This window comes from Gasterosteus aculeatus, chromosome 17 (assembly GCF_964276395.1).
Source record: "Gasterosteus aculeatus chromosome 17, fGasAcu3.hap1.1, whole genome shotgun sequence".
NCBI lineage: Eukaryota > Metazoa > Chordata > Actinopteri > Perciformes > Gasterosteidae > Gasterosteus > Gasterosteus aculeatus.
The window spans coordinates 10417676-10430760 of record NC_135705.1 but is presented as its reverse complement, the minus strand read 5'-3'; the positions used below and the strand labels follow the sequence as shown (position 1 = coordinate 10430760).

At 43.0% G+C, this 13085-nt stretch overlaps 1 protein-coding gene across 4 annotated transcripts; it reads left to right on the top strand.

Moving 5' to 3' along the window:
- The first annotated feature begins 1448 nt into the window (after positions 1–1448).
- On the top strand, positions 1449–12973 carry prkcda (protein kinase C, delta a). Of its 4 annotated transcripts, none has more exons than XM_040202724.2 (18): positions 1449–1627; positions 4269–4398; positions 4503–4702; positions 4797–4863; positions 5401–5563; positions 6002–6033; positions 6214–6299; positions 6807–6936; positions 7023–7123; positions 7697–7793; positions 7944–8074; positions 8207–8380; positions 8478–8569; positions 10668–10730; positions 11208–11346; positions 11474–11662; positions 11763–11891; positions 11986–12973. In XM_040202724.2, the coding sequence occupies exons 2-18, from the start codon at positions 4290–4292 to the stop codon at positions 12142–12144; spliced, it is 2061 nt and encodes a 686-aa protein (XP_040058658.1). In that variant the 5' UTR covers positions 1449–1627; positions 4269–4289; the 3' UTR covers positions 12145–12973. The 4 variants fall into 4 exon arrangements, with proteins under 4 accessions (XP_040058658.1, XP_040058659.1, XP_040058660.1 ...); XM_040202725.2 differs by having other exon boundaries at positions 1512–1627; positions 4266–4398; XM_040202726.2 differs by lacking the exon at positions 1449–1627 and adding an exon at positions 3128–3541.
- The last annotated feature ends 112 nt before the right edge of the window (positions 12974–13085 follow it).

Here is a 13085-nt window from a genome sequence, read left to right as displayed (position 1 = left end):
CAGATATAACATGTCCATCAATGAGCCATGAGTGTTGGCAAAGAGATACATCACAAGATTACAAGAGTCTTGGTTCTGCTGGTCACTCCAAAATAAGTGTAGCTCAAAATTATGAATCATCAAGATTTGGCTTTGCCAATAATGACCTATCCTCTTTGTACACTTTATCATGCGTCCAGCTGCATGTCTCTTCATTGGCCTTTTTTATAGATGGATGCTTTTATGTTTTACCGCCTGTTCATATACAAATGAATGATTAACAAGGTTGAAACTTGTGTAGGAGAGTAGAAGCCAATATGAGAGTAGAAGCCAATGTCTAATAGGAGGTATTAAAATACCTCCTATTAGACATTAATAGTGACAAGAGGATGGACTAGTCAAATATTTACGTAATTCCTCAAAGTTGCAAGACTGAGCAGTTGCACAAATACAACACTGTTGACTTTAGTCCTTGGAGTGTCTTGTGGGATATAATGTTGAATATACACAGAATCTGTATTATAGACCACACATTCATATGGATCAACTCCGCTCCATGTTCCATCAGTCTCTGCATCAACGAGCTTATACTTCCCACGGGTGGAACACACACTGTGTGTGGGTGTGTGTGTTTGCTAGAGGAAGAACAGAAGGAGAGGATCACTCGAGCTCCGCATGTGCATCTGTCAGAGATAAGGAGCAGAAGAATTGAGTTTCCACTCTACATCCTGTGTCTGCTATGACTCACAATTTGCAGATTCTCAAAGGGTAAAAAAAGGAACGCTGGCACACCTGTGCACGGCCGACCTGTTAATTAAACCCCACATGCACGTTTCGTTATGACTCACGGCGGCCGACATTTCAGTGGTGCCATCTGATGAGACCGGCATATCCACCGTTGTACAAGAAGGGTATATTTGCGTGTGTGTTTGTGAGGGCGTCAGTGAGATAAATAAAGGAAATCGATCATTTGGAGGGATTTTGTTTTACCAGAACAATACTGCAGGAGCCAAATCAGCCACCTCCTCCTCATCAGCAAGAACCAAGCTCAGACCTCAGAACTACCCGCACAGCCTACAGTAACAGCCCCCGAGACCCCAGCCCCTGCCCCACAAACAGCTAGAGTGGAAAGAAAAACCAGAGGAACCAGCATGGGAGCCAGTGTGGCCGTATGGAATTCCAGTTCAGGTCACAAACCACATACAAGGCAATGCAAGAGCGACCTGGGGGTCAGATACGCCGATAGCAAGGTCTTCCTGACAGGTGTTCTTTCGGATCAGGTGATCGACAGGTCTGCAGGGATGAAGTAGCCTATCACACGCATCATGGTGGGAATCACGTTGACTGAAACAAACACACGCGAGAAGGACAAACATGCGCCAGTCACACACATGCTGAAAGTAACAAGCGACAGGAACGTATTTATTCAAAATGTGGCAACTGAGTGCATTGAAACTCCTGAGCAGCAAACCGTTGAGTGTTTGCGCGTGCGCGTGCGCGCGGGGGCGTGTGCGTGTAAGCAGGGAAACGTCACAGTTCAGCGAGCGCGCCGCGGGAGCGCGCCGCACTTCCTCAATCGAAGGACTCGCTCAGCGAAAAGACGAGAGAGGAAAATAAAGAGCAGCTTCCCCCGCGATAAAGAAACGAGGTGAGGCTGATGTTACTTTTTCATTTTCAGTCGAGGTTTCTCAAATAGTTTCGGTGCTCTGTGTGTGGAGTTTGTGTGAAGTTGGAACGGGGTAACGGGAACGCACCCCCTGTTCGTCTTTTCGTTGGGGGGGAACTAACAGTTTTCATCACACCGTTCAACCGTGACCGCGAACGCGAATTCTAACTCACACTCCCAACGTAAACACATCGTCTGCGCTTTAAAATACAACAAAGTACAACAAAGTATCTGTTCTAATTGAAACTGTTCCGGACAAAGTCCCCTTGTTTAATGAAACATAAACGCGATGGAATCTGTGACCTGGTTCACGCGCCACGGGTCCACTCGGGGGGGGGGGGGGGGGGGGGGGACCGGCTGATCGGTTGCACAGGTGAAGTGGCTGGACAGTCCGATCCACACAGGTACCGCTTTGTGCTCGGATAGCGCGATCTTCATCAGGGACATCGGGGTCCCTTTTAGCCACAGGAACCATCGCGTTGGGGGGGAGGAGGGGGGTGCTAACGTGGAGATACAGTCCAGCTCACAGAATCACACGGGTCGCATAATTTGTCGCAACACCCCGCTGTGAGGAGGAATGCGGGCAGGTCCGGACAGAAACCAAAGGGGAGTCTTCTTTTTCTTTTTCTTTTTCTTTTTCTTCTTCTTCTTCTTTTTTTAAATGACTAAATAACTCTCTTCATATATGTGTCATAAATCAAACTAGGTCACAAACGGCTGTCTTCGACAGGTGTGAGGCGACATATTCGTTTAGTGCACCTACACATAAACCGCATCCTTTAAAGTGAATCAGAGGCCGTACTGATTCGTTTCAAAGGTCGTGGTCGTAGCTTTACGTGTGCAAATCGTTCTAAACAGCTTCTTCTCTCTACTTTGTAGTGGTTGTGTTGCAGACCCACTACTTTTGCCGCTGTTACAACGGTGTTATACACACATTACTACCTGTCATATAACTGCATGTCTGCAAGATCTGTTGTTCAAATGCGGGCAAGCACGGGACAATTTAGTATTTGATTGTTATTCCATATCCCAAATCATAAGCGTAATAATATAGTTTATTCTTTGTAGTGCTTCAGGATCAGGAAGTAGGTAACATACAAATGAATATTAGGAAATCAGGTGGAAGTTACATCATACCGGTGGACGGTGGACAGAAGTACTGAATTTAACAGATGAATCAAATCGAAACTGCACATGAACAATCTGCTAGGTAATCAATCACCGCCGACCTCAATATAGCACAGTGGGGTTGCTATCGATTAACTAACACCCTGACATCACAGTGAACTGCAGCAGTGAGCGTGTGAGTGAGCGAAGAGTCGTTCATCACCATTCCGTCTTCCTGTGTACTCTTTTCTTCTCTGTGATTTTTCGGTGTATTACCTGTGGTCTCAGAGTAGGCTGTGTTCATCCTGTGAAAACCCAGCTAGCCATGCTGTGGTGTGCTGCATGCTTGTATTTTGGTCACCGGCATGTTTAGGCCTGTTCGGAGTTTTTCAATACAGAACACCTCCCCTGTTTCAGCTGCAACCTCTCAGAAACCACACAGCCAACAAAACACAGCAACGGGGAATCGAAGAAGCGACAGACGTTCAAATGATGGCGCCGGCACATTAAAACCTCGTTGAACCACATTGTTTTGTTATTGAGGATTGAGCAAAGCATACAGGACAACAAGCAGACGGCCCAGCCAATACTTGAGATTGTTGGGCGTCTCTCTTTGGCATTGCACATACTGAAACCGGTGTTACAGCGAAGGTTGTGGTTCCATCTGTAGCACATGTGAGCTTATGCAACCAGTACATCAGTCACGCTACAGCTAGTGCGCAGCGTGTAGGGGGATATTGATCTCCCACCAATAAAATAGCATATATTTCACCGCAAATGTAGAAGAATGTAAGTATTGGCCATCTTCTTTATGTGATTTTTTAATTTGTGGTTTGCTTTTTCCATAACAAGAGGAGAAATGCTGACTACAACAGCCTGTTTTAACTAGCATTTGTGAAAATGTTAACGTATTTAATTTTACAGAAAATGTCTAATCTAATTAAAATAATTTAATTATAAATATATATATTAAATACAAACTAAGCATCATGATTATTCTTATATCTTTCTATCCTCACTTCTCCTTTTTTGTCAAACAATCAGCTTTTTAGATTCAAGTCAGACCTCCACACAAAAACTGACGGTGGCATTTTGTGTCACTCCTTGGTGGGGTTGAAATGTCTCAAAATTAGATAATAAAGAACAAGAATAATTTTAATAATTAATAATAATTTTACTAATACACAGCATTTATCAATGAGTCTACCTGTCCTGGAAGACGGATTCCTTCTGTTTCTTTTTTCCCTGTTTAATGTTGCTTTTGCTTCGACGGTCATCTACTTTTTGGTGTCTGATAGGATGCCAGGAATATTCTCTGACATTGTTTCGTTTCCCAATGTTAAAACAGATACCTGTAACACTTATCTTGCAACACGGAGTATTGTTGCTAAATATGCACCTGCGTGTGTAAATATGACACAATAGTCCACAATAGCACATGACAATCAACTAGCTGTGTGTAACTAACAAGTCGTTATAGAAACATTTCACAGCCTTCGTCCATCTCTGAAAGCAGGTGTCCTTGGCGCTCGGCAACATGGCTCCTTTCTTGAGGATCGCCTTCAACTCCTACGACTTAGGCGTGATGTCTCCACTCGTCGACCCGCCTTTCTGTGCAATCAAGATGAAGGAGGCCTTGACAACTGGTGAGAAACTGGTAGCTTGCACCACTCTTAGATTTTACAGAAGTACTTTCTGTAAAAAAGAAGAAGTCCTTATCTAAACCTTCCTCTTTTCTTCCTATTTCCAGAACGAGGTAAGACCCTGGTTCAGCGCAAGCCCACCATGTACCCGGCGTGGAAGGCCAGTTTCGATGCGCACATCTATGAGGGTCGTGTGCTAGAGGTGCTGCTGATGAAGACAGCCGAGGAGCCGCTGGCTGAGGTCACCGTCGGTGTGTCCGTCCTCGCTGAGCGCTGCAAGAAGGCCAACGGGCGCGCTGAGTTCTGGGTAGGACATTACACGCGATCTGCCGTCCCCGCTTAGTCTCATAGGCAGCGGAAGTGTGACGGCTTGTGTGTGTCGTATTTGTTTGTGTGTTCAGGTGGATCTCCATCCTTCTGGGAAAGTGATGATGGCTGTGCAGTATTTGCTGGAAGGAGTGGATACAGGTAAAGCACATGAGATGGAAACATTGCATCTTTCCTATGTACTACAAGCAGGGACCGAGTTCTATTGGGAGCTATGATCAATTTCTGATAGATGAATGAAAACAAATAATATCTCCACAGGTTTGAACTGTGAGTGTGACTTATGTAGTTAAAAAGGCAATTGCTGCACTCAAGGGTGCCAATAAAACCTGATGTTTACTGTGGCTAGAAAGTTGGCCATAGATAACAAAGGCATGAAGCAGATATGAGTGCGATGCCGGCATGCGGTGTGAAGAGTACCGTCACTACTTACGAGTTGCTGTTTCCCTGGTCAGGACAAAGTAGAAGTAGTACTGCGCTCCTTGACTATGATCAACAACTGCGAGACAGCTCAAATGAATACATTTTCAGGCATTCACGTTAATCATTCCTTTTGATTGGCAGAGACCACCATTTATTTGTTGATTTATTAATTTGCGTTGATGCAAAATGACCGCTGTTTTTCCGTTGCAGCGTTGTGGGATGACTCATCAGTGTGTTTCTCTGTGTATCTCAAAGAGAGTAAGCAGGCTACCAAGGAGGTGGAGGAGGGGGCTCCTAACCTGAACCGTAGACGGGGGGCCATCAAGCAAGCCAAGATCCACGTCATAAAGAACCACGAGTTCATTGCCACGTTTTTCAGGCAGCCGACTTTCTGCTCCGTCTGCAGAGAATTTGTCTGGTCAGTCCAGCCTACTACTTCTAAACTAAACTAAAATAACTTCAAGGAAACTCATAAACCACAGACGAGATAAACTAAAACACGGAGAAAAATATAGTCCGATTAAAGCCAGTATTTGGGAACTTCCTGTTATTTGAGTTGGCTAATTTCCTACAAACGGCGTTAAACAAACTGGTTGCTTGTTGAGTTATTGCTTATGCAACTATTATGGTGAACTTACCCTTTAAGTTGTGACATTTGTCACATTTGCCATTTTTGTGGCTACAGTTGTGCTTTGAAGCTGGTAGAGGAAGTTAGTAGAGAAGACCACGAGACAGTAATCAGCTCATGTGTGCGGCAGCTTACCACCATCTCTCAGTGTTTCATCAGCACCACTTACATTTACATGTTCAAAGAAGAATAAAGTCTGACTTATTTGTGTTGCTTTGCCTCACACAGGGGACTCAACAAGCAAGGCTATAAATGCAGACGTAAGTGTACAATAATTTAAAAAGTCCTGTGCTTTGTGCAATACTTTACATAGCAAACAAGTTTAGGTGGTATGTATTAAAACGTATTTCACTGTTTTATTTGTGTGACCAGTTTACCAGATATGCTCAAATACTGGAACAAAGCCTACAAATATTACTTTTATCTTGTTTTTTTATCAGAATGCAATGCAGCCATCCACAAGAAATGCATAGACAAAATTATCGGCAGATGTACTGGTACTGCTGCCAACAGTCGCGACACTGTGGTACGTATCACTTTTTTTGCAGTACAACATGTACTGTGAGTGTCCTCCATATGTCTCACAATTTCAGTTTAGTGTGCATTTTTCTCCCTCTTTTTTGTTATAATGTTTCTCTCCTTAACTGTTTGAACAATGAAGTCAGAGTTTACATTACATAAATACATTCAGTCATTGTCCACATCCAATAAGAACCTCTTGTGAGCGATCATCAGTACTGACAGATGAAGACAGTCAAAGACCGACTGACCCGGATAAAGGGGGCATGGAAGTAATCTGACGCAAACATGGGGTGCGGTCTCAGAGAGCCACTGTAAATCAGTGTAGTAGTAACCGTGGGAACGAACAATGAACTTCGCTCTGGTCACTTCTGACACTAAGTTCAGAGAGAGAATCAGAAAACAAAGCAAGCGGGGGGTGGGGGGGGGGGCTGGCAGGTGCTCACAGGCCGCTCATTGGAATTCCTTTGCCCGAGTCATTCATGGAGATGATGACTCTCGTTTGTCACTGCAGTTCCAGAAGGAGCGTTTTAAAATTGACATGCCGCACCGTTTTAAGACCCACAACTACATGAGTCCGACCTTCTGCGACCACTGTGGAAGTCTGCTGTGGGGTCTCGTCAAACAAGGCCTGAAGTGTGAAGGTACAGTGACGATGTAACTGAATCACTGTTGGAGTGGAAATGTACTTTTATCTCAAACAGATTTATTTTTTTGTTCCGGTCTTCAGATTGCGCCATGAATGTCCATCACAAGTGTCAGGATAAAGTAGCCAACCTTTGTGGTATCAACCAGAAACTACTAGCTGAAGCACTCACACAAGTCAGCCAGGTGAGTTTATGAAGTAACGACTCATTCGATACTTACATCCCATCAAGAGTCAAGACAAAGTGGATATCTCATTCCATTATCAATTAGTACACCAAGATTTCTTTTAGAAGTAAACTGAACTTCCATAATGAAATGCTCTTAATGAGAACAAGCTATAGCCATTTCCTCCTCATGTAATCGTTTGCTAGATTTTTTCACATTTCACAAACATTCCTGTTTACAATAATGGGCCCACTTTGTATTCTGGTATGTGGAGGCGAGTCTGACGTGAGCTTGGTAACACTTAATTTGGGTGAAGTCCAAAGCTGATACTGAATCTTAAGGCAAAAAATAGAACAAACTGGAAAAAAGCACTCAGTAGATTGCACATCTCCATCAAGTGCACAAACCACTGCTGTAATGTTTGATTAAATTAACACAACCTACAATTGGCGCCCCCCCCCCCATCAAAACAAACAGAAGCACTTGTGCATGCAGCAGTAACTGGCCACCAAATTATTGGTGCAGCAAAATGAAATGTGAGATGAGACTGTTCCTTGCCTTTCATTTATCCATCTTTCTCTATTCAAAAAGAAATCGTCCACCCGCCGCTCAGATCCAAACCTGCCTGATATGCCTGATATTGGAATCTACGATGAAGTTAACAAGATCGCCAGACTGGAAATCGCTGGTCAGTGAGCGTTTCTGTGTGTGTGTGTACGTGCCCACATGCTCTCATGTGAGCAGTACAGGCTCTGTATTAATAACGATACGTGCAGAACAATATTCATGCATTTCAATAATAATATGAAAAGCTAATCGACAACTGTTTGTCCATTAGATGCATCTCCCTATGGCAAACTGTGGGAGGGGGCCAACTCTCGGCCTCCTTCTCACATCACCCATTTGACCCGCATCAACGTGGACCACTTTGTCTTCCACAAGGTTTTGGGAAAAGGCAGCTTTGGGAAGGTACAGAACCAACATGTCAAACTAGGAACCGTAGACAGAATGTGTGACTTCACCAGACATTTCAAGCCTCCTGCTCTTAAAAGACAGAAAGCAATTAAAGTCTCTCTTCTTCTTGTCTTCTCCGCGTCCCAGGTTCTCCTGGCCGAGCTGAAGGGTCGTGGAGAGTACTTTGCTGTGAAGGCTTTGAAGAAAGATGTGGTGCTGATGGATGACGACGTGGAGTGCACCATGGTGGAGAAGAGGGTCTTGGCTTTGGCCTGGGAAAACCCCTTCCTCACACACCTTTACTCCACCTTCCATACCAAGGTATTCTGTTTCATCTCATTGCTGTTTCAGTGAGGGGGGGGTTCTACTCTACACCTTCAGTTGGAACTGTAACCTCAACACTGACACTTGTCAACAGGAGCATCTGTTCTTTGTGATGGAGTATCTGAACGGAGGAGACCTGATGTTTCATATTCAGGAGAAAGGGCGTTTTGAGCTTAACAGAACCACGTGAGTCCCACCTGCAACAACTTACACAGTCAGTGGCATGAAAACAAGCATAACCTGCCATCAATACTCGAGTGTAGAAACATGAGCTCATGTTTATTCTCCTCATGTCACTATGCGTTTTTATGTTTACATGATATACTGTGTCCATGAGCTGCGTCTCTCCAGCCGAATGGCCTTTTAAGGACAAGGCCGGTGTTCGTGTACTGTTTGTATGGGGAGGTATCGGTTACCACCACCCACCTCTCTACTCTTTGCCGTGTGGGAATCCTTCCAGGAAAAAAAAAAACAATGGCCCTCTGATAAAAGGGAATGTTGTTAATTCTAAAACTTACTGGCACCTGCGCCAGCTACATTTTTAAAAGGCAAAGATGAAAATGCAACATTTCTTGGCAGGTGCTGTTTAATATAAGCACATTCTCTTCTCTTCTCTTTTCACGTTCTATTTCTTTGCCCCAGTAAATAGTTGCACCTCTATTGATTTCAGCTAGTTTTAATTAGGTGGCAACCTCCGCCTGTGAAAAGTGAAGCCAACGCACAAGACTTATAATAACTTATATATTTATAACTTCTTGATTTATTACCTCAGTAAACACTGTGAAACATGAGTTTATGGTCTGAAAAAACTCTCACGCCTTCTTGCACAGAGCACGATGTCCATTTGGTAAATTGTGGTCCTATTAAGATTAAATTAGTGTATAGAAATATATACTTTGGTGCTTTAGAGATTCACAGGTTCGAACCACAACGTTCGGGACTTTAACCATTTCACAGTGTTTTCAGTTCATGAAAGTTTTGGCAACCTATAAATGTATTTTTCAGTATTTGGTTATTATATACCTCACCCTCACTCAAAGCTCTGAAACCGTAGTTCACAAATCCGTTGTTGACGTCCTGGTGACTGACCACTGGCAGCTCTGTCTCATTTGACCAGGAATTTTAGATATTCTTAAATTAATTTAGGAATGAACAGATAAAAATAAGGTGTTATAAATGTTCTTCAAAAAAAACAACTTCAAAAAAGGAGAAGTAAGAATATGCAAATGTGTCTTCAAAGTAGAGCAAAGCTGGCTTGATTTAAATCTTGGTTCAGATTTAGAAGACAACAAGACAAGCCTCGCAGACCTTAGTGTTTGCATTGTTGTTTAAAGTAGTTTTATGTTGTGAAGATAGAAACAAATCAATGCATTAACCATTATCGTTTCTTCACACTTTTTCTGCATTCTGGTGGGTGTTTTAAACATTAAATCGGGTTCTGCCGCCACCGTTCCTGTAGTTAAACTGGAGGCTGTGTCCCTTGTCATAAGATGACAGGAGTGATTCCCTGCTTAACAGACGGACACCTGATCTTGTGTTGGCCTCCACTACAACCCTCCTCACTCAGTGGCTGTATTCAGGCTGGACGGATAATTTACCGTAGAAGTGAGTGAGAAAATAAAACAGAGTGTGTTTTTATTTGTTTCACTATATATGTTTGAACATGATACATCTAGATTCTGATCTTCATCAGCACAAAGGCTGTTCTCCTAATGTCGACCTCTACCTGCTGTAGAGACTGTAGTCCAACGCCTCAATGTTCCTCACATACAGTAGAAGAGCCTAAATGATTCATTTATACTGCATCTAGCCGTCTGTTTACGTTGTGTTTTGGGTTTGTAGTGTTGTTTGTAGAAAGGTTTGAGAGCTGTAGGCTATGTACTGTATGTGTGCACTGGCTGACTTGCTCTTTGACAGCTGTATTCTAAGTGAGAAATGGTTAATAAATGAAACCGCATAGCTTCCTCAGTGCTCGTCGGTTTACACTAAAAGAAGAGTTATTGGTTCAGAGCGGAGGCCACTCGACCACCTGACACGGACGACAGGCAGCGATAGGCTGTTCTTTCAGCCTCCTCGGCTCTCAGGTTTCACATTATGAGATCGGTATTCACCTCTGCTACACCATACAAATGTACTCCTCAATAATTCAGCTCTACACTCAAATAAGTCTGCAATGACACCAGTGTTCAGCTATGCGACCCTGGTGAGATGGATACGCCGCAGACCGGTTCGTTTCCGCCTGAGATGAGAAGTTCATGTCTGTCTGCCTTGTTTGTCTTCGCAGGTTCTACTCCGCTGAGATCATTTGTGGTCTCCAGTTCTTGCACACCAAAGGAATTATCTACAGGTCAGAGCAAACATATGCATTGCTTCTAGGTGTACAGTACATGTATACGGTCATTTTCCATTTTTACCATATTTTTTACATCACAGCTGACATATTGTATTCCACAACACGAATACACAAAATAATTTCCAGAGCTTTGTGAAAGTGAACTTGTTTTACGCTTGAAACTGCTCGGTTAAATAATCCCACGCATTTTAACACTTTTTTTTGTCAAGTGTCAATGTCATTGTGTTGCAATGCAATTGTGAACAGGGGATGCTTGGGTAGCTGTGAATTTGTTCTCTTTTCTTGCACTAAAAAGTTAAAAAAAAAAAAATAGTGTAGGTTCTTGCAATTGCATAACCAGAATATAAATATAGCGTTTACAAAGTTCGTAATGGTTTAACACATGAACGGTGCTTCGATGGGTTACTCGTCTCAGGCAAGTAAATCACTCGTGCCTATTTACAATCCTGCTGTGATCCTTTTTGTTTCCAGAGATCTCAAGTTAGACAACGTGATGTTGGATCATGAGGGGCACATAAAGATAGCCGACTTTGGTATGTGCAAGGAGAACGTGTTCGGAGAGAATCGTGCCACAACTTTCTGCGGTACTCCTGACTATATCGCTCCAGAGGTAACGTGTTTCATTCTGGCGAATTAGACTCCTTCTTGTTCTGATTTGCTTTCATCATTCTGCATGCGAACAAGTGACTGTAGCTGTGGAGAATAATTCTTATTCATGGTGTTGTGTTTAAACTCAGATCCTGTTGGGTCAGAAATACTCATTCTCCGTTGACTGGTGGTCGTTTGGGGTGCTGCTGTACGAAATGTTGATTGGTCAGTCGCCTTTCCATGGAGATGACGAGGATGAGCTATTTGAGTCGATTCGCATGGATACTCCCCACTATCCCCGCTGGATCAACAAGGAGGCCGAGGACCTGCTTGAGCGGGTCAGTACCAACTCTGTTACACCACATACATCTGTCGTAAGGGAGCATTTCTGCTCCAGGGAAATAGTTATTTCCACATTGGATCAATGTTTCACTGCAGTTGTTCGAGAGGGACCCAACTCGCAGGCTGGGGATCGTGGGTAACATCCGTTCACACCCGTTGTTCAACAACATCAACTGGCAGGCTTTGGAGAGGAGAGAGATCGAACCCCCCTTCAAACCCAAAGTGGTAAGCCACTCGTACAAGTCAAATTCTGCTTTGTTTGCTTATATCTGTACTCTATTGTATTATTTTGCTGAGATGTGTTTGTTGTCAATTACAGAAAGCACCCAACGACTGTAGCAACTTTGATCGGGAGTTCCTTAGCGAGAAGCCTCGTCTCTCCCACAGCGATAAGAACTTCATAGACTCCATGGATCAGGCGGCATTCGATGGCTTTTCATTCATCAATCCTAAGATGGAGCGCCTTTTAGAAAAGTAACTGTTGTGATGACATCCAGAGCCGGGTTACATCTCTGCTGCAGTTTCCTTTTCCCGTCACATTCTCATACTTACAAACAAGCGAGCTGTTCCACAATCAGTATTTATATGTCCTTATTTCAAGCAGAAACTGTTCTCCTTGGGTACGTGTAGAAATGGTAAGATTAAAAAAGGGCCCATGTACTGTAGATATTGACGTCATTGTGTTTGTGTGCATGCTTATCATTTGTTTAGGTTGTTAAGGCCGATATGAGTAATAATAATAATAATAATAGGGCACGAGGTTAAAAAACCTACATTCCACTTGACGTCACCGCTAACATCTGCAGCCATTGTGTGTCCCTTTTTTTTATATTGAATTCAACCCACTGGGGATGAAAAAAGTATGAAGAGGGAAAGAAACCTATAGGAATAAATTATACTGGATACTTCAAGGTAGAGTGAATGAGTTGACTCCATGTATAGAAATCCCCAACCAACATAGACCTATATATCTTTTAATAAAGACAAATAATGAACGTTGACTGAAACATTGTTATTATTTAATTGAATGAATCATGACAAAGAAGATCTTGGGGCAATTTAATCCACAGTGCCATGTAAAGAACAATTTGTAACAGTCTCTGTCTCAACTGAACTGAAAGATGATGCATTCAATGTAAAAGGGCGAGTAAAGGTACATGCTTTGAAACAGCGGGGAGTCACTGAAATGCTGTATATATAGGATGTGAATGCATATTGTTGTAACATGTGTTTTGGTTAGCGAATGAAATGCTTTTTTTTACTGTCTCCCATCTTTTACATCTGATTAAAAGAACATCAACCCCCAAGAGTGTTGTGACAATATTTAAAAAATGGACTCATATTATGAAAGGTTCTCAAAGGGCGAGTCAGATCAGGGTTTATCCATGCTGCAAGGTGACTACGAGGTGAAGAAAGTTT

Excerpts from the sequence above, each read along its gene's own strand:
- prkcda (XM_040202724.2), top strand. The coding sequence starts at position 4,290 with ATGGCTCCTTTCTTGAGGATCGCCTTCAACTCCTACGACTTAGGCGTG. Across the intron at positions 6,937-7,022 it reads ACAAGGCCTGAAGTGTGAAG|ATTGCGCCATGAATGTCCAT; the intron begins GTACAGTGACGA and ends TCCGGTCTTCAG. Across the intron at positions 7,794-7,943 it reads CGCCAGACTGGAAATCGCTG|ATGCATCTCCCTATGGCAAA; the intron begins GTCAGTGAGCGT and ends TTTGTCCATTAG.